General features: G+C 43.5%; 1 protein-coding gene across 6 annotated transcripts in view; it reads right to left on the reverse strand.

Moving 5' to 3' along the window:
- Positions 1–4,207: 4,207 nt before the first annotated feature.
- PINX1 (PIN2 (TERF1) interacting telomerase inhibitor 1) overlaps positions 4,208–21,323 on the reverse strand; it is a 74,241-nt gene continuing 57,125 nt past the window's right edge. For all 6 annotated transcript variants that reach the window (XR_014828471.1, XM_021072653.2, XM_084997816.1 and 3 more), the window contains one exon: positions 4,208–5,048. Coding sequence is in view for 5 of the 6 variants with exons in the window: in XM_021072653.2 (XP_020928312.1) it covers positions 4,581–5,048 (468 nt within the window). In the remaining variant the exon portion in view is untranslated. The remainder of the gene's footprint in view (positions 5,049–21,323) is intronic.

Raw genomic sequence — 21,323 nt, forward strand, 5'->3', positions numbered from 1 at the left:
CTGTTCTAAATGACCCAAGTTGGCAGGTCTTAAGGTGGGTAGACCCTGACATGCATGTATCTGTCTCTCCATCCTGAACTGGCCTGGGCTCAGTCTGAAGTTGGGGCTCAGTGAATGTTTTTAGAACTAACAACCATTTTTCAGCAACCATGTACTTTTCTCTAAGGAAACCCTTAGAGAAAATTTACCATGTAACTGGTTATAGAATTCTTCCTTTGGTCAAATAATTCACTGTAGTTTTCCTTAAACGTTGACTGCTAGTGTTTGCACAAAAGTTCAGCTCAGGCAAGAGGAAAGCACTCGGTGGGCACGTGTGCGCTGGCCTGAACCCTGCAGCCACCATGCTCTGGCAACCCCAGCACCCCTGATCCCACCTACTCTTTACCATGGGCCACCTCTCTGCCTCCTTGACTGCTCCCATTAAGGCTTTGTGCGTGTCCTTTTAGCATAGCCAGTATTTCCTAACTGCAGAGTCTATTTCCATGCAATGAGTCTAGTCATCCTCTTTATTAGGACATGACACTAATTTGCTCATTAATAACTGAGCGCTATAAAGTCAGGTATCAGAGCACCCAATCTGACCTCCCCAGCTCCACATGCCAGCGCAACAGGCTCCAAAGTGCAGTGGCTGCAGAACCCTGCAAGGTAAACAGGGTAACAATGGAGAAGTTCTTACTCAAATCTAAATACGGCGCTGCTTGCTGGTCCAGAGGCTGAGATCACTTGGGGAGACCAGTGCTGAAAGGTTTCTCTGATGCTGTTCCTAAAAAAACACAGGTCCCAACTTGCTCCTGCCAGTCAGCTAGCAGGTGAGGAGAGAAGCAGAGATATGCACCATGGCATGAAACAAATACTTGCTTTGGTTTCGAAAGCATCCATATTTTCTACAAATTGGAAGAAACCCCATCTTCGTTTCAGAGACTGGCAAAGAGGTTTTACCAAGCAGAGTTGTTCACCCAATTTCCCACTGAACTCTTGACCACTTTGGAAGGGAATATCCATTGAGAATTTCTAAGCTGCAGTGTATCTGAAAGCATTTTGTACAGTTCATATAAATACTAGTAACTCAAGTTCACCGTACAGCTCTTTATAGTTCACCAGGTGCTTTCAAATATATTCCCATTTAAAAGTAACAGTGACATGTCAAGTAAGAGCAAGAACAATAAACAGATAATTCTCTTTAGCAATCTTGCTATAAAGACAGGAGAAACTAGGTGTGCCAATAAAAAAGCACGGGTTTGTGGTCAGGGTAGAGAAGGGGGCCAATGATAGCTGGTTCTCTGAAAGTAGCATACATTTAGTCATAAAAATCAATAGAGGTTCTTTATCTGTAAAAGGGGATAACAATAATGGTTATCTTACTCGGTTGTTTGAAGACTAAATGAATGGATTTATTTAAAGTGCTTGGGGAGTTCCCACTGTGGCCCAGTAGGTTAAGAACCTGACTAGTATCAATGAGGATGTGGGTTCGATCCCTGGCCCTGCTAGGTGGGTTAAGAATCCAGCGTTGCCATGAGCTGTGGTCTAAGTCGCAGTTGCGGCTCGGATATGGCATTGCTATGGTTGTGGCGCAGGCCGTCAGCTGCAGTTTCAATGAAGTTCAACCCCTAGCCTGAGAACTTCTATATGCCAAAGGTGCAGCCTTAAAAAAGCAAAAATATAAAAATAAATTTTAAAAAAAGTGCTTGGAACAGGTCAGCAACCTCAAACTGCATACAGTTCTACTGTCTATTACAATTAACAGAAAAGTCAATATTCAAGACCCTCTCCATTGGATAAATCTTTTCCTGGAAACCTGCTTCCCTCTTAAAACTGAAGGATGCCAAGAAAAGCACTGAAAAATATAGAATTAGCATATTTTCAAAGAATGAGATAACAAGACAAAAAACGGCTCATTTGTTAACACTTTAAGAAATATCATGCCTAGGAAATACAAGTGTGCAGAGAGCATGTGTTTCATTGCTGTGTTCCACTGAGATCCAGGAAACTAAAGGGCTTGACAAAAGAGACACTTGGGAAAAACGAAAGCTGAGTATTTCTAGAGAAAATAGATTCTGTGCCAGGCAAAGCCAATGCCTCCACTGTCTGCTCTTGGCTGAACATGTGCCTTTTTCTCAGGCTATACTCACCTGATGATTAAAATAATTGAGGAATCCTTTCTGCAGCCCATTAAAGTAAGAATCATCACCGTCTACAAGCTTCCTCTGTGAGAGTCTCACGACAGGACTGCGCTGGCGTCTCAGCTCCAGGACCTTCCTCAGCACCTCCCTCCTCTGGTCTTCACCCCATCAGACCTACAGGCACCTCGTCTGCTCCCTATAGGCTCATGTGTTTCCGCCTGCACACAATTCAGTAGTCTCCTGGCTCTTATTTTAATTGACAAAGTTAAATGAAACGCAAAAAACAAACAAAACCCAGTCTGTATACATATGGATTTTAGAGATAATTCCCTTTAGGCTTCATACAGCCTACCCTCTTCTGGAACTCCAGCTTCACATACAAGATAGGACAAGCAGGAGCAGAGGTAACTTGGGCATGTGCACTCTGGGAAGAAAAGTGACTTTAAAAATCTTGGGTGCTTCACTAGATTGGACCTTGCCTGGGCCTCTAAAGTCTGAGGGCCACAATAAAACTCAGAAACTAAGACCCCAGCTCTGAATTCATAAGAATTTTCTCTTTAGGTTGTGCCTGTCCTTTTAAACAATTAGCACCATTCGGAATTCTCAGGAGACTAAAAACAAAACCATCTTCATACATTTTCTCAGTTTTAAAACTCTCAGGGCCATGTTTTTGTATCTAATGTATGTATGACCTCCAAAGTTAAAATCAAGGGCAAAAGCTCATCAGATCGTGGTGAGTTTTCCTTCTGTTATCCAGTAGCATCTACGAATCAAGCGGAGGGCAGCACACAGCCCGCCCACATGCCACACACCCCTGGCCCTTGACAGGTCTATCAGGAGCAGGCCACCTGTGGCAGCAGGAGTGGGAACAGGCAGTCAGGAGGGTAAGAGGAAACCGGGAAGTGAAAATAAAGTTGGGGGGGGGGGGCAATGAAGAGGGAGAAAAATGGCAAAAGGATGAGAAAGAAGAGATCAAGACAGCAAAGAATAGCATAGAGAGGAAACAATTTAAATCTTCAGCAAATTTTTTTTTTTTTTAAATTCATTCTGTGCCCCCAAAGAGTGTGAAGGTGCCTGCAGTTTTCCGGGGAAAGCCGCAGGGGGAGAGTTTAACCAGCTCCCAGGGAGACATGCCAGGGTGTGGCAACGGCAGGATAAACAGGGGAGGTGATACCATGTGGTGTGAGCAAGACTGAAAGTATCTTTTACTCTTTATGAAATATTTATACTTTTAAGAACCATCACAAGGTGGGCCAAATCTAGACAAAATTAATTTCATAAGTGAAGGGAGCCTCAGCTTTTTTTTTCCTTTTTTTTTTTTTTAAACCTTCTGAGGCTCTCCTGATTGTTCCAGATAAGGAGAAGGCCACTCTCAGGGCTCTGTCCTCAACAACACCAAAGGGAAATATATCTGACCACCTCTCACTGAGGAACCGCAAGAGGCCTCCTATGAGAGCTAGAAAGTCAGTTCACTTCTTAAACATTGTAGTCCTGGGGAGAAGACCTCAAAATATATGGACACCACTGCTTAGGGGGAGAGCGGGCCACAAACAAATTGCCTATCAAAACCAAACCATGGAACTATACTCAATATTTTGTAATAATCTATAACGGAAAAAATCCTGAAAAAAAAAAAAGATATATATGTATGTATGGCTGGATCACTTTGCTGTACTTCTGAAGGTAGCATAACACTGTAAATGAACTATACTTCAATTAAAAAAAAAATCAGGAGTTCCCATCGTGGCTCAGTGGTTAACGAATCTGACTAGCATCCATGAGGACGCAGGTTCAATCCCTGACCTTGCTCAATGGGTTAAGGATCTGGCATTGCTGTGAGCTGTGGTGTAGGTCCCAGACGCGGCTCAGATCCAGTGTTGCTGTGGCTGTGGTGCAGACTGGCAGCTTCAGCTCCAATTGGACCCCTAGCCTAGGAACCTCCATATGCCGCGAGTGTGGCCTAGAGAAGAAAAAAAGAAAAAAAAAAAAATCAAATCAACTCTGATTTGGGAATGTAATCATGTAATACCGACTTGGCAAAAATGTTTGGTTGGCTATAGAACAAAAAGGACTATCTGAATCCAAACTATTGCCTCTTAATCCTTTAATTAGACGAAGTCCTTCAGAAGGAAGCACAGTTCATTGTTACCAAAGGAAGTAAAGAGCAAATGCAGACTGTGGTGGACCTTCACACACGTGCGTGCACACACACACACGAATATGAAGAAACACAGTTCATGAAGGTTTCAGAGTCTAAAAGAAATGTACTGTTTATGAGAGCCATGACTTGGAACATTAAGCAGCTCTGGGAATGGGATGTGGGACAATGTGGCGAGGGCGAGACACGGCAGGGGCCGGGCATGTCGGGGACTGTGCGCCTGGGAGCCCTGCTGACTGAGCCCGAGGAGCTGGCGCGGCAGCCCCGGTGGCAGAGGGGTCGGGAGGCCCTGGCTCAGAGATTTACTCAGAATCTTTCTTTTTCTTCTTCTTTTTCACTGGCGTTTCCTCTAGCATACCGGCCACTGCTGCCTCAACCGGCTTTGGTAGCTTTTTCTTTTCTTTCCTTCTTCTGGGCTTCAGGGGAAAGTCCTGGTCACTGAGTACCTCCCTGCTACCCTCTCTGTCCTCAGCGGAGACACCAGAATTCTCGTCCCTGCCAGGGTCTCCGAGCTGCCACTCAGCTCGGGCTCTCTTCTTCTTGGCCTTGGGCTGGGTGCCATTTTCCACACTTTTGTCTTTCGCCTCTTTCTTTCTCTTCTTTCCCCTTTTGCTCTGCAGGGGGGTCTCTGAAACACCTGGCCCCTCAGCGGTGTCCTGCAGCTTGTTCTTTCGCTCTGCCATGCGCTTGGCAAAGTACTCATGGATGGTGAAGGCACTGGTGGTCGTGGTGGTTTCAGTCCCCTCTGGAGTGGCAGGGCTGGACGTCTCCTGAGGTGTGGAAAAGAGTGAAAACCCATTACACATTAGCTAACCATTCCGTCCCGCACCTCAGAGCCCCCCACCCGGCGCCAGAATTTCAAGCCAACAGCTCCTTGGCAACAATGTTATAAATGGTGATTAGGTTCCTAGAGTTCCCATCAGAAACAAAGACCCTGAAATCCCGGTCTGTGACTCTGTCAATCCAGTTTTCCATGGATTACTCAGGTCCCTGTGCACGGACATGCGAACTTAGCCACACGTAGGTGTTAACCTTTCCTGTAACAGGAGCCAAGGGCCAGCCTAGACTCTGGTGTGCCCAGAGTGCCTTTCTTTACTCCAAAGGCTGAGTGTGGCCCTGGCAGCCACTCTCCGGAGAAGGCAGCAGGGTTGGAAGGGAACATTCCCTTCCATGTGTTCCCTCCTATGCCCAGAAAGAACCTGAGAGCACGAGCCCTCCGCCCCCTCTGGATGGGAGAGGCCCCCCATTCCCCCACAGTGTGAACGCCATACTCAAGGCTGTGTCCCTGCTGTCTCAAACAGAGGAATCACTCACACCTAACAACTGGGATTAAATGTGGTTTACATTCTCATTTTAAGTAAATATGCTCAGCTGCGAGGCTTGAGAAAAAAAAAATCCTAACTTAACAGGTTGGGATGAAAAATGAAAGGCTAGTGTCACACCATTGTGGTTGTGTCTGGTAATGGAAACGTGGGTGTGAAAAAGGAAGCACCTTCCAGGTTGAAGAATACAAGGACCATACTTTAAGTAAAGTCAACGGCTGGAATAACTCTGTACATGGTCTTTAAAAATAGTCAAGCCCTGGAGATCCTGTCACGGAGCAGCCGAAATGAATCCGACTAGGAACCATGAGGTTGCGGGTTCCATCCCTGGCCTCATGCAGTGGGTCAAGGATCTGGCATTCCTGTGGCTGTGGTGTAGGCTGGCAGTTACAACTCCGATTCCACCCCTAGCCTGGGAACCTTCATGTGCCACGGGTGCAGCCCTAAAAAGCAAAATGCAAAAAATAAAATAAAATAGTCAAGCTCTTAAACAACTATGCTAACCTTAGGTTTGCATGATTACCTGGCCTCTTCCATCATATTCACTTATCTGCACAGGAAGAGACTGGTTGTTCAACTCTTTCATGGGGTGGGGAAATAGCTTTCTGAATGAATCCACTTCCAAGTTGGGAGTCTACAAATTATTCTGAACGGGGTGGGCAAAGCTCTGCTTGTGCAGTTAACTTCATTACAACCAACACATATAAATGGACCATGTATTTTCTTTTTCTTTTCTTTCTTTTTATAGCTGCACCTGCGGCATATGGAAATTCCCGGGCTAGGGGTTGAATTGGAGATGCAGATGAGGCCTATGCCACAGCCATGGCCACACTGGATCTGAGCCACATCTCTGACCCATGCCACAGACTGTGGCAATGCCAGATCCTTAACCCACTGAGCGAGGCCAGAGATTGAATAAGGATCCTCATGGACACTATGTTGGGTTCTTAACCTTCTAAGCCACAATGGGAACTCTTGATCCATGTATTTTCTTTTCATCTTTTGCCTTTTCTAAGGCCGCTCCTGCAGCATATGGAAATTCCCAGGCCAGGGGTCTAATTTGAGCCGTAGCTACTGGCCTACGCCACAGCCACACCAACATGGGATCCGAGCTGCTGCATCTGCAACCTATACCACAGCCCACAGCAACGCCAGATCCTCGACCCACTGAGCGAGGCCAGGGATCGAACCTGCAACCTCATGGTTCCTAATCGGATACATTAACCACTGCACCATGACAGGAACTCCCCATGTGTTTTCTTGATACAGCAACACTCTAAGACCAGCTCAGTGGAATCAAAATAACCTCCCATATAGAAATTTTGGCCAAATCAATATATCAACAGACAGACTCTGAATGGCCACTGCCCCAGAGAGCATTCACCACAGGGTACCTAACCAACAACATCACAATTTATCCAACCAACACAGCTTATTTTACTCAGGGCTTACAACACAAAATCAGGTAGTTTTTTTTTTTTTATTATTAATCAATTAATTAATTTATTTACTTATTGCTTTTTTTGCCTTTTTCTAGGGCTGGTCCCATGGCATACGGAATTCCCGGGCTAGGGGTCAAATCGGAGCAGTAGCTACTGGCCTACGCCACAGCCACAGCCACATGGGATCCAAGCCGTATCTGCAACCTAAACCACAGCTCACGGTAACACCGGATCCTTAACCCACTGAACAAGGCCAGGGATCGAACCTGCAACCTCATTGTTCCTAGTCAGATTCGTTAACCACTGCGCTACGACGGGAACTCCAAAATCAGGTAGTTTTTTTAAAAAAATTCAAAAGGTAAAATGCAGAACATGTGGAATAAACCAACTGAGCTTTTAAAGTGTTATCTATCAATATTCAGCTTTGGCTTGTATCCCATGAGGTAATTTTGAAAAACATTTAAAAATAGCGGCCATAGGAGACAAAAACAAGGTCACTTTGTCTTGCAGTTCCTGAGATGTTGAAAAGGAGCTGAAGTTTTGCATAGCAGAATAAAAAATCTTCTCAAGGCTTTCTTGATCCTAGCCAACCCCTGTCGGATGGACAGAAAGGTCCTGCCTTCCATGTAAGGAAGGACACACAGCTACACACAGCAATTCTCTGTGAAGGTGGCCTGTTTATATAAAATAGGTCTCATTTAGTTTCACAGTATTAAAGGCATTTGTCTTATGTGGGCCAACGCCTCTGGAGTGTATCTGTGTTTTAGGAACTCAAATTCAAGTCATATCCTAAGGTTCCCTACCTTGTTTACCTATTTATTACCTTCTGAATTCCTTCTTTTAACAGTTAAATCACAGGAATTAATTACTGGTATTAATCACACTTTTAATTACTAGAAAATATAAGATCTTTTTGAGTCACTTGTTGAATTCAGTGGGCCTTTCTAATCCTAGAAAATAACTACGCTCATAATCACCTCCTATGGTGATAAGGATTTCAATAATCATGGGCCACTGCACACCAAGCTCAGCAGAGCATGGAGACAAGCTAGAGGGGTGCCAGCACCCAAACCCTATTTATCCCAAGGACAGTGGAGGCCAAACAATGACTTGCTGGGGAGAGCCGGTGAACGCCAGGGGCAGCCTCCCACATTCTGGGAATGAATCTGTTTTAAAAACAAAGGAGGAACAGGTTGCAAATCTGATTCTTGCAGGAGCAATGCCCAGGACTCATATGTTATAAGCTCAGATCTTAATGATTTTATAAATCATTTTATAAATCACTGTTTGCTACAGTGATTACAATCCCTGTTTCTATATTCTTGGCCTTGAATATGAAAAATGTACACCTTTTCAAGAAAACTAATACTTCTCATATCTGATCTCTACTTCAAAGTGAACAGGTACTGAGAAAATCACCAGGTAGTTACTTTTGAATATTCTGAAATAGCGACAGCTTGCATCTTCTCACACTCCCAGTCGACCATCATGCAATCTCACAAAACAAAAATCTGTAATACTGAATGTGACTATCATTACTTCATAAACTTTGAGAATCCTAATTTGCTAACAATGTTCTAAAAACTATAGTAAAATAAATTTACAAATAACGTGAAAACTTTCTGTTCCATACAAATACCACCAAGGAAGGTATGGATAACTAATGATCTTACTTACGGAACATTTGATTTAAGCTTAGGGATTTATGAAACCTCTTTTGAAAAAATTCCAACTCCCACTATTAACTAATGGAGGTCCTTAGGTAAATCCCATAAGCTCTCTGGGTCTCAGTTATCTCTAATCAAGTCAAATAAGTAGATTAAACTAGATGACTTCTAAGGACACTTGAAAGTCTAGAATTTACTGATTTTGGGCTGGACATTCCTCTATGACACCAGAGACCAGAGGAGGGACAGCCAGGCAGTGGAAGCAGGTGGCAGGATGAGCTCGGCTCACAAACTATCACCCCAGCTGTCAAGCCAAGATGCAAAAGTGAAATCAATGTACCTACAAGCCTATTGATAGAAAAGCATTTTTACACCACCTGTAAGAAAGCATACAGCCTAAGAGCAGATCTAGTAACAACACTCGGGAAGGCCAAAAGGGCCAAATACTATTTTGTACTGAATAATTTATAAGAATTCATTTAAAAAAACTGATATAAAAGCAAAAAAAAAAAAATCCAAAAAACTAGAATATAAATCTATTTTAAACCTAAGTCCTAGAAACCATCCTACTATTCCTAAAAAAAGTTGGAAGAAGGTAAGAAGCTGGAACTTTTAAAATGCCAATAAATTCCCATTTTGTACTTAAGGTTTTGAAGGTTCTCTTTTTATGCATATCCTTGGGCCTGACCATCTGCATTGATCCTTCTCATGCCCTGTTCCTGTGCTCTCCAAGGAAGAGGCTCTCCGGCTCCTGGCAGGACTGGGAGTGTGGTGGCTCCTGGGATGGACATCCTGCATTCTCTCCTCAGCTTTCCTGCCCCACAGTCTCAGATCCCTTAAGTTCTGCTCAAAAGCCATGACAAGGACTGGCTGTCAGTCACGGCCTACACGAGGAGAGGCGCAGGCTTTCACTGGGCACAGTGAAGGAGAGTTTCTCCAAGGAACCCCCCCACCGCCCCCACCCTTCCATTGACCATGATGTCCCGTCCGTTCAAAGGTCTCCTCACCCAGCTGAGGCAAGGACATGTCCCATGGCACTGTGCGTATCCAAGGCAAGCAGTGCGCCCAAGGCGAAGCAGCTTTCCAAAGCAGAGTTCAGTCAGTGAGGAGGGGAGACGGTAAGGGAACCGACAAAACGGCTGAAAAGATCTCCCCTTAAATCGGTAATACAGCCACTATTGCACTGCCTTTTAAACTAAAAGAAAGACCCAAAGGTCCATCTTGAACCATTTCCCATACATTTTAGAAGCTACCTTTTAAAAAAACAGAAAAAGAAACAGTTTCTTGTGTTGTTCTAAAAAACTGTTTCACAGGTTAATCTTACCTGTTCTCAGACAACCTCACAGTCTCATTTCTTTCAGAACTTTAGTGTGTGTAGCATGTGTTTAAAAAAAAAAAAAATTGACGATCGATTTTCCCAAATAACAGCAAGGGCCTTAATTTCTATCCAATCAATAAGTGCTCTGTGGGTCAGCACCCAGGAGGGCCAGTTCCCCACCTCACAGGACCTCAGTGCCTTAGAGCCAGAAGAGCCCTGAGGGGCTGCCCCTGGATCCTAGAGCGCTCACAGTCAGTGCACTGAAGAAAGAGGCCATCATTTCCTGGATGCCTGCGGCGTGGCAGTCACATATCATGTGTCACCTCACCTTTACAGAAGTAGAGACTCAGCCCCAAAGCACTTAACATTCAAGTCTGATGGGGGAATTGGCAGAAGTGGGATTTGGCCCAAGGCTGCCAGACACAGCCTCTGCTACAGCATCCTGCCTTCCCATCTGTGTCACACAGACCCACTTGTCGCTGTTCCCCTCTCTTCAGGAATCACCCAAACACTGAAGTACACATCAATTCGTCTATGCTCAACTTCAGAAGGCAGCGTGAACTGATGCTAAAACCTCATTCATAACAAAAATGCCACCGGAAATAGATATTACTTTATAAACAAAAGAAACCTCTATTACCTAATTTGTAATTCATATAGATAAAAAATAGCCTGAAGCCAGGCTTAATAATTCTATAATTTGTCAAGCTGGCATGTAAATTAACTTGGCCAAGTGTGAGGTTTTAAAGCAGGAAGCAAAATCCAAGTCCAACCTTCCACCTAAGGCAAGACTGCCCCCTGGATAGGCTTCAGACAGCTTCCGCCAGGAACGTCCCACACTGTGTCACTTGGTGTGGCATGCAGTCCCTTCCACCGCTAACTCGCTTTGTCTTGGTTTCTCCAGGGGTCCATGGCCAAACATACACCATGTACCATGACTAGAGCGGGAGAACCTAAGGCCTAAGCCTATCTCTGGTGATTCTGAATTACAATGGGGTGGGGGTGGGGGGAGGACGCAAAGGAAACAGAACCTGGCAGAGAGCACTCCTTAAGACTTTAGGTATAATACACCACCATCGTGCAGGTGCCCGAGAGATGCACGTCACCTTTTCTCAATGTCTAAAGAATTAGCACTTGTTCTTTGCTTCTCTGAGGTGCTCCCTCTAGAGGCTCTGCAGCTCAGCAAGCCATGTGCCCCAGCTCTTCTAGGTTCCCAGGCCTCTGGGTCACTCAAACATGTATGCTGAGATTCGTTAACAGCAAAATGCCCAAATAAAGAGGCTTCCCTTTAGTACTCTCAGAAGTGTGCTGGAAATTTGGGGGCCAGGAGACACTGCAGTGACGGAGAATTTAGTGAGGTGTCAGGGGCAGGTAAGCCATAGGCATAAAATCTTAACCACTAGGCTAAGTCTACAGTCCAGTGATGAGGTTTCAGAGGCAAAACCTTTTAGCTCATCAGCCATTCTCACATGTCACTGCTGATCTTAAGTGACAAGACGATTGAAGCCTTTTGATTTCCATGTTGAGATTAGGCTGCAACAGTAATTAATCGTGCAGTGGACTTTTCTTGTCAAAAGAAAAAGTAGACACCCAGAGTTCAAGGGTAATGGATTTGGCAGTTGGGGTTATTAGCTCTGATAACTATGCTCATGATGAAAACAGGCTCACTCCCACCCCAGCCTGTCCGTTGTCAGCTTGTGCTGGATTAGTCTGTGATGGGCTGACAAAGCTTGCCAAGTGAGTCATTTGAAAAGACACTTTGTATTTTTTCTAAACTTTTCAGCAGGACGGTTCTGACAAACACAAATTTTGTCTTGACATCGTCCTGGGAAGTAGGAATTGTACCTGTCCATTTAGGGTGGTGATGAATTCAGATCTGAAGTGACTTCATGACTTGTCAGGATGAGGGCAGTGCTGAGAGGAAGCAGATGCTGGTGCGTGTGAGCAAGAAACCCTTCGCCAAGAGCCCCCTGCCCCACTATGCTCCCTTCCATGTTCTTCTAGATCCTTCACACCTAGTCACATGTATCACTTCCTTAAAGATCACGCCAGACTGCCTTCTTCAAGAAGCTGGTCCCCTGTGGGACATCCTCTCCTGTTTACTACCTGTGACTAGCAGTTAATTACTTCCACTTTCTGGTTTTGCATAATTTGCTTTGTAAGCATCTTTCCAAGGAAATTTTAAGTTTCTTGTGGGCAGAAACCATTTTTATTTGATTTGTATTCAGCACAGCCTCTCTCATGAGCACAAATGTGCTCCAGGAAAGCACAAGACAACAACCCCAGGCAGATCACAGCCCTGCTGAACCCCAAATACCCCAGAGCTCTGTATTTGTCAGCACAGCTTCACCTGCACGCCAAGCAGGGCTAATGACTAGAAGGGGCTTGGAAGGGTGAGAAGGAAAGAGTGGGGCCAGCATTTTGCAGGGATACTCCTCCCATACAGATGAAACCAAGCCCTTCTAAGCAGATGCCACCTTGCTTCACAGTGCAAACTGCTTCGCTAACCCCTATAGGTACCCCTGCAATGTGAGTGGCTATTCCTCCCTGTGGCTCTGAGCAATGCAGAGCTCAAGGATCCGTGTACATCTCCACAGGTCTATTATTTCATATTTTATCATGTTACCTTCTGGAAGTTTAGGTAAATCAGAAAAAAGGGAGGTGCTGTGTTGTATGGGAACTGTCACGTGCATCATGTGGGAAAGGCTGAACCTGCCTGGGTTAACTACTCTTGCCATCAAAAGAAGAGATGGAAAGCAACGGAGTGACTAGATTATATCAGAGGCAGAGGCAGGAGCTTGTTCTGAGAAGACAAACACTTGGCTAAAAGTTCCACTAGAAGCCCCTGCAGTGGGCTATTAAGATGTAGCCCATGTGCTACCTCAAGCTGATCATCCAGCCCAGGAAAGCTGCTGATTCTAGGGAGCCATCAAAATGCTTTGCCTCTAAAGGATAATCTCAGGAGTGATCGACATGCTGGTTAGAAAGCTGGGACTGTGTGACTACACTGGCATTTCTCTTCTTGCTTTCTATGACACTGCTTTGGTTTCCACACTATTGAAAACATTCAGTGCTTTACTGACAAAGAGCTATTTCTGTACTCACAAGAAGTTTATACAAGTGTGAAATCAGGTTTTTTTCAAGATGTCATTCACTAACATCTGGAGTTAGGCTAAACACATAAAGTTTCAGAAATAACCAGCATCATGGAATCTGCCTGGGAAACAATCACTTTCAATATCAGCAAAGGTCACAAGAGTCAAAAACAAATACAAGACTCCACTGACTGTGGAGTTCCCGTCGTGGGTTAAGAATCTGACTAGCATCCATGAGGATGCGGATTTGATTCCTGGCCCTGCTGCGTGGGTTAAGGATTTGGCGTTGCTGTGAGCTGTGGTGCAGGTCACAGATGTGGCTCAGATCTGGCATTGCTGTGGCTGTGGTGTAGGCCGGCAGCTGCAGCTCCAATTCAACCTCTAGCCTGGGAACTTCCATATGCTAACCACAAAAGAACAAAGGAAAAAAAGAAAAAAAAAAGGGAAAGACTCCACTGACTGAAGGGAGGTTCTGATTTGAAGAGGGGTTAAAAATTAAACAACAAGGACAACAACAAGAGAACCAGAATCATGCAGCAACTCAACCCTGTGTGCACAGTATGTACCTGCTCAAGCAAACAGGTTCCAGGAACCCATGGCCTGCCTGTATTCGAAGCCCACTGAGCAAGGGTTCCAGAAAGGCTCTCTACGGAACAGGATTAGAAAGTATGGCCCAAGGGCCAAATCTGGATGCTGCTGACCTTTGAACACCTTGAGAGCTAAGAATGGCTTTTACATTTTAAATGGTTGGGGTGGGTGGTGGGGGGGGGGATCAGGAGTTCCTGTAGTGGCTCAGCAACCCGGTTAACGAACCTGACGAGTATCCATGAGGATGCGGGTTCCATCCCTGGCCTCACTCAGTGGGTTAAGGATCTGGCATCACCATGGGCTGTGGTGTAGGTCAAAGACCTGGCTTGGATTCCATGTTGCCGTGGCTGCGATGGAGGCCTCCAGCTGCAGCTCCGATTTGACCCCTAGCCTGGTAACTTCCATATGCTGTGGGTTTGGCCCTTAAAAAAAAAAAAAAAAAAAAAAAAAAATCAAAGGCAGATGATTTCATGACATGTGAAAATTATATGAATTTCAAATATCAATGTCCAAAATAAGTTTTGAATTTCATGAGTAAAAAAGTGTGTGGAAGTGTGTTTTTATTCTTTGCTATTTAAGTAAACATAATAGGTGCTAAGCAAATATTTGCTAAATAAACAAATTTATTATGAAGTGGAATATGCTTTTTGGAAATGTCAGATACATGTGAAGTACCCATCCCTCCAAACACACACAGAGTTGGAGGCTTTGGATTTGATGAAATTCTCAGCCTCGGTCTCTTGCTAACTTCCTGAATTATTCTAGTGAGTGGTTCAGAGGCTGCCACCTGCTCTATGATTTCCAGCAGACAAGGAAAACGTTTGGCTACGATGTAATGTGACATCACACCCCCTACAAGCAGGCATGCACCTTTCTGGTGTTAGGCATTAGAACTTTGCCTGGAATTTACCGACTCAGATAAATGCACTGGACATCTCAGAGAAGATAATGGGGAACTGGAAGGGACAGAATATCTTGCTTTTCCCCGGACAACAGCAGAGAAATACAAATAATGCCAAATTCCTCATATGAAGGCCAACGCTAACAAAGTTGTTCATTTTTTTTTCCACTTGCCTAGTCAGCTGCTCAAATTACCACTCATTAAGAAAAGCCAATACAAACATGTTTTAAAAGGATGGTTCTCTATGGCAACAACTTCTCTCAAGTAACTGACATCAGAATTACTGACAGGAGTCATACAGCCTCTGGGGGAAGAGAGAGCAAAGAAAAAAGGAGCAGGTTTCCTGCCTCCCTGAAAGGTCTTAAGGCTTGGGAAGCTGCAGTGACTCATGTGACAACATTTCACAACACACTGGCCATTACAAGATAAACGAGGCTCCTCCAAAGCTAGAAATGATCTATGTGACATAGGTACCAACTTCTTTGAATGAAGTCTAAAAATAATCCGAACCGACTGTATTTTATAATTCTAGGTCAACTGGTTCTGTTCCCTGCTCTCTGGAAGCAGGACAAACAGCTTTTATAAGTAGTTGAAGGCTAGTACTCAAATCTCAAAAAACAGAAGCAGAGGCTAACAAAAGGTCTATATCTTCCACCTTTACTTCACTGACTTGAAAACTGCTTGAGAATCATGATAACTCAATTTAGGCTCCTTATTATAGAAAGCATAGCATCTTTTGAAGTGTTCAGAGAACCTAGTATTTTGAAACAAGGAATAGAGTATGAAGTCCTTAGGAATAAGTCAAGATTGTAAAGAAGAGAGGTAAAGTATTTAAGTGAATGAAGCTATTAATAAAGTCCTCTCAGTTTTTGTATGCAAGATTAATCATATATAGATCTCTCTTTAATTGCCCAGAAATTAAAGGAGCCAACAAAAGTGTTTTAAAAATACTTTTAGGAGTGGGAGTCCTGTTGTGGCGCAGCAGAATCGAATCCAACTAGTATCCATGAGGATGCGGGTTCGACCCCCTGCCCCAATCAGTGGATTAAGGATCTGGTGTTCCTGTGAGCTGTGGTGTATGTAGGTCACAGATGCAGTTCGGATCCCGAGTTGCTGTGGCTGTGGTATAGGCTTGCAGCTGTAGCTCCAATTCAACCCCTAGCCTGGGAACTTCCATATGACGTGGGTGCTGCTCTAAAAAAGCAGAAAAAAAAAAAAACCCAAAAAACTTCTAGGAGTAAATCTGGTAGGGCAAAATAACTTCATTTAAAGGATATCTTAGTAAGAGTAAATTCAGTAAAATTCTCAAATCATTGAGTCATGTTTAAAAGTAAATTATACACACACTCAAAATACAAGGTCTTGAGGAGGTTGAGGTCCAAAGATGTGGTCACCCAGCAGCCTCCATAAACTTATCCACTACTATTTACCAGGGGCAGGGCCCAGACAAGACTCCTGTCCTGGGGGAGACCAGAAAAAAAAAAGTCTGGGTAGGGCTCCTGTATGGTCCTAACCACAAAAGAATAAAATAAAAAATATCTGGGTAGACCTCATGTAAGTGTCCTAACCACAAAAAATTACCCAGCAGCTGAAAAAGAAAACCAACTACAAAACAACTCCATTCAACAAAACCTCTAGCCAATTAAACTGAGATTACAATTCCAAAGAGTTCATTAAAAAATTATTATTGTTATTAAATATATAATCCTCATATACCACTTAAATACATAATCTCTTAGTTTCACGCAAGCTATAATAATTTTATAAGAAAGATATTAATGAAAAACAAGATGTAATATTACCTCCTTACCTGGTCAGAATCCAAAAAACTTCCTTCAGGCAAGATCTGCCTCTTGTTTGGACCCAGGAGATGGCTCAACCTCTGTGGAAAGTCAATGCCCTATATCCCAGTGCTTCCCAAACTGTCAGGGGTGAAGGATCATTTTTTTTTTTCTTTTTAAAATCTCTAATAAATTGTGGGCCAAGGAAAAAAAATCACTAGAAAAATGGAATTTTAAAAAGCCATACAAAACACAGGTTCCAATTTCTAATAATTAATATCACACTACTATAAAAGTTTCTAAAGGCTTACTCTCAATTTCTGTCCTGTCATGAGCTGGTCTGTGGGCCCACTTTGAGTGGCACTGGTATAAAATATTCAAAGAAAAAAAAAAAAAAAAAGAAATGTGCTGAACTCACTGAAGCAGAAGTGGTAATGCCCTGGGTGTCCAAAAAATCTGATTCACATCTGAGAGAATGTGGAAACTTGGACAAGTCACTGTCCTTTCTGGGCCTCAAAGTGAATTATTTGCACAATAGGGAAGGCTATTCAGAGACTTCTTTCAAACGTGGTTTTAGCAGCACGGAATCTTAAGCAGAAGGCCAGTGTGCCAGTATGTAAGACATCAGAGGAACTGTGGTTGAGGTGTGGGCTGGGGGAACGCAGCTCATGTCCTGACCCCTCTCCCCCTTGTAAGGCCTCCCTGAGGCACCTGTGACGAACTCTTAGGGCTCTAAGAATACCGTTTGAAAAACAACAACATAGTTGTTAGGGTCTGTGACAATTCGAACATTTGTTGTTGCCGAGATAATTTCACAGCACTCAGGGACAGGAGACTAAGAAGCTTTCCAGAAGAATATTGGACCTTTACTATTATGTAATGAGCAAAATTCTTAAGGTGTCGTTACTTTTAGAATTCCAATAATTGGCTGTTTGTGACAACTGTCCAGTGACCAGTGTCTCCCCAAAACAGTAACTAAGTGTCAAGACTAAAGTCTCAAGAGGTCTTACTGAGGAAGATCCGCTCTGAGGATCCAGATGACTGAGGATGAGGTCAAGTACGGCTGACTCTTCTGGGTCTACCTGGTGAGGCTCCAAAGAGGACCCAGAGGGGAGACAGCAATGCCTAGACCTGCATCACTGGTGTCCCCACCACAGTCACTTCAGACTGTAGCATGAAAAGCAAAGAGGCGGCTCCCAGCCACTGGCTGTGCTCTAACTCAGAGGAAGGTTCCTCTTCATCCTATTTTCATTACATCACAGGATAAAAACCTAGGAGAGAATGTTATTTCTGCTTTCCTGGCAGGACCGAGGGGACAGAAAGAAAAATGAGCCAATATTTCACTCTTCTCCTCCAACACTGGGCCATCCATATGTCAATTTCTTATTATCACAAAAGCTCTTCAAATCATTTGCTTAATCTGTCAACAAACAAAAAGCCAAATCTAATCCTTTCAGGCCAAACTTATGTCCTGGCAAAAGTCTAACCAAACAAAACAGCCTGGTGACTTACAGCTTTGGATGTTTTGGAAGCCCTTCCCCTCAGCCCTCACTTCTTTTCCTTTTCTACTGCTTTCTTAATTTGTGTCTTATTATGTTAGTTATTATGCTTGTTGATTAGAAGACAACATACATTTTTACTGATACTAAAACAACTTTCAAAACAGCAGTGACCCACTTTCTCCTTTCTGGCTCTCACAGAAAGTAGAGGCAGGCCCCTAAGCCCTGTTTGAAATCCTTGCTGCCAGGAGATGGTCGGTTTATGTCTCTTGCTGGAGGACAGGAAAAGGATGCACTCTCGGCACCGTGTGCGGGAGAGAGATAAGACCAGAGATTTCTGTCCTCGGCACCTTATCAGCTCTTCCTGCTACTTTCCAGCACAGAGAGCACCACAACTGGCAATAAACTAAACTAGCCTCAGGGGGGCTGGGTGTGTAAGCAGCTTGGGGATTGGAGGGAGCGAGGCAGGAAAGGGTGCAGAATGAAGAAAGGAGGTGAGGTTTTTAATACATCTTAAAATGGTGTGGCCCAAATAAAACTGTCTTAAATACACACACACAGATTTTTACATCTCGTTTTGTGAAAACTGCAGCAACAAGGATAGACGTTTTTATAAGAACTTCCTTTCTGGTTGGAATGCCATCACCACCTTCCTTGCTTTGAGCCCTGCCCCTAACTGCTCTGTGCTACTGGCTCCTGGGCACGTAGTCCGATCCGCTTGTTCATGTTCTGATTGTGGGGTGGGGTGGAGGGGGTGGGGGGCAACAAACCACAGGCTTTGGAGAGAATGCTTCCTCCTTTAGACAACCTGTGCTTCCAAGGGCCACTCACAATTCCCTTTCTATACTGCCAAGAAACAAACAAGGCTCTGAGATACTCCTCCAAATAGAGAAGGAGGTCACCGATGACATCGCTCAATCTGCAACCAATCCCACCTGTGAATCCAAGAAGGACTCTATGCTTCAGAAATCCTGGTCTTTTGGGGGGCAGGACAAAGACAGCTTCTGGAGAAGAATCTAAATTCAGCAGGGAAATGTCAGTCATGGCCTCAGGTATTTCTAAGCAACTCATGTGAAAGTGATACAGACTTGGCAGCCTTCTTTTTAAAACATTCTTATCATATAAATTTTCAAACATGTAGAAAAGCAGATGAAATAGTATAATGAAGCCAATGTACCCATTACTCAGCTTCAACAATTATCACACATAAGCAACCCTACTCATTAATTCAAAGCAATCAAAACGATTATATACTTTATAAATCTCAGTGTCTCTAAAAGATAACAGCTCTAAAAAAAATCTACAACTTAATGCTATTATCACACAAAAAATTTAACAAAAATTCTTTAACTAAATTAAAGAATCACTAAATTTCTCTAGTTTGTGTTCACATTGACTTTATTGTCTTTTAAGTTACATCTTATTATGATTTACTTGAATCTGTTTCCAAATAAGGTCCATATATTGTGGTTAGTTGATGTCTCCTGTCTCTTTCAGGCTACAGTTTCATGCTGATGAAACCAAGCCATCTGTCTCATAGAATTCTTTCAGCATCTGTACTCTGCTGAATGGTTCCCTGTGATTTGGGTTAACCCCCTGCTCTGACCCACATCCATCCTGTAAAGTGACATCTAAAAGCAGGCTTACTCTCCAGCACAGCCTTATGAAAAACTGGGGTGGATTCATGGTCAAGCGAGTCTGGGAAACAAACCTGTGCTCTTCTTCCTTTTGACTCATAATGTACATCAGCATCTGAGAAACTGGTACTGGTTGAGCTTCAGAATTTCCCAAACATACTTCACTCTAGAACCCTTTAGGGTCTAACATCCATTGCCATCCATGGAATTAGCATTAGGCTGAACTTACTTTGAGATGGTCTATTCACATAGATATTGCCATGATCTGGATAAAGTGAGTAGTTCTCCTAAATCTTTGATTTACCTTGGTCTGCCTTTCACTACCAGTAGGGAAGTGAAAAGCTAGGATTCCATTACCAACAAAGAGTCTTCTAGGTGACTTTGGGAGACGAAGCTAGCTCTTTTCTAGATATTCCATTATTGAAATGGGAATATTTTGTTCCCAGGCCTAGACAGAAAAATCACTCTTCCATCTTAGAATAAAAGGCGGCAGGGAAATAACATGTCCTAAATCATGCCACATGTGTACATACAAAGTTTAAAAACTGCCTACAATAAGACCATATTTTCTTTTTAGGATTATGTGCAAGCAGTAAGAGCTGTGCAGTCTGACCAGTGGGATAATCAGGTAAAGAAGAAAGATTTTTGGAATAGGGTTCCATGGAAAGGTCTGTGCAAAGTTCGAATAACAGAAGAGAATAACTTATAATCAAGAGAATAAAAATGGAGAACAGACAGCCAACAAGCACATGAAGAAAGTGCTCAACATCACTGATTATTAGGGGAATGCAAATCAAAACTACTACGAGGTACCACCTCCCACCAGTCAGAATGGCCATCATTAATAAGTCCGCGGGAGTTCTCGTCGTGGCTCAGCGGTTAACCAACATTCTAGCATCCATGAGGACATGGGTTTGCTCCCTGGCCTCACTCAATGGGTTAAGGACTGGCGTTGCCGTGAGCTGTGGTGTAGGTTGCAGACGAGGCTCAGATCCCATGTGGCTGTGATGTAGGCTGGCAGCTACAGTTCTGATCCCACCCCTAGCCTGGGAACCTCCATAAGCCGCTAGTGCAGCCCTTAAAAAAAATAAGATAAAATAAAAAAAAAATTCCACAAATAACCAATACTGGAGAGGGTGTGGAAAAGAGGGAACCCTCCTACACTGCTGGTGGGAATGTAAATTGGTACAACTACTATGGAAAACAGTATGGATGTACCTCAGAAAACTCATTATAGAAGTACCATATGACTCAGGAATCCCACTCCTAGGCATACATTTGGACAAAATTTTCCTTGAAAAAGACACATGCATCCATATGTTCACTGCAGCACTATTCACAATAGCCAAGACACGAAGACAACCTAAATGTTCATCAACAGAAAAATGGATTAAGAAGATGTGGTGTATATTCACAATGGAATACTACTCAACCATAAAAAAGAACGAAATAATGCCATTTGCAGTGACATGGATAGAACTAGAGACTCTCATACTAAGTGAAGTAAATCAGAAAGAGAAAGACAAATACTATATAGTATCACTTATATCTGGAATCTAAAATACGGCACAAATGAACCTTTCCACAGGAAAGAAACTCATGGACTTGAAAAGCAGACCTGTGGTTGCCAAGGGGGAGGAGGAGGGAGTGGGATAGACTGGGAATCTGGGGTTAACAGATGCAAACTATTGCCTTTGGAATGGATAAGCAATGCTGTATAGCTGCTGTATAGCACTGGGAACTATATCTAGTCACTTGTGATGGAGCATGAATGGAGAATAATGTGAGAAAAAGA

The sequence above is a fragment of the Sus scrofa genome, chromosome 14 (assembly GCF_054392235.1).
Source record: "Sus scrofa isolate SSC_HxYL_T2T_F1_AM1 chromosome 14, Sscrofa_HxYL_maternal_Yorkshire_Landrace_v2.0, whole genome shotgun sequence".
NCBI lineage: Eukaryota > Metazoa > Chordata > Mammalia > Artiodactyla > Suidae > Sus > Sus scrofa.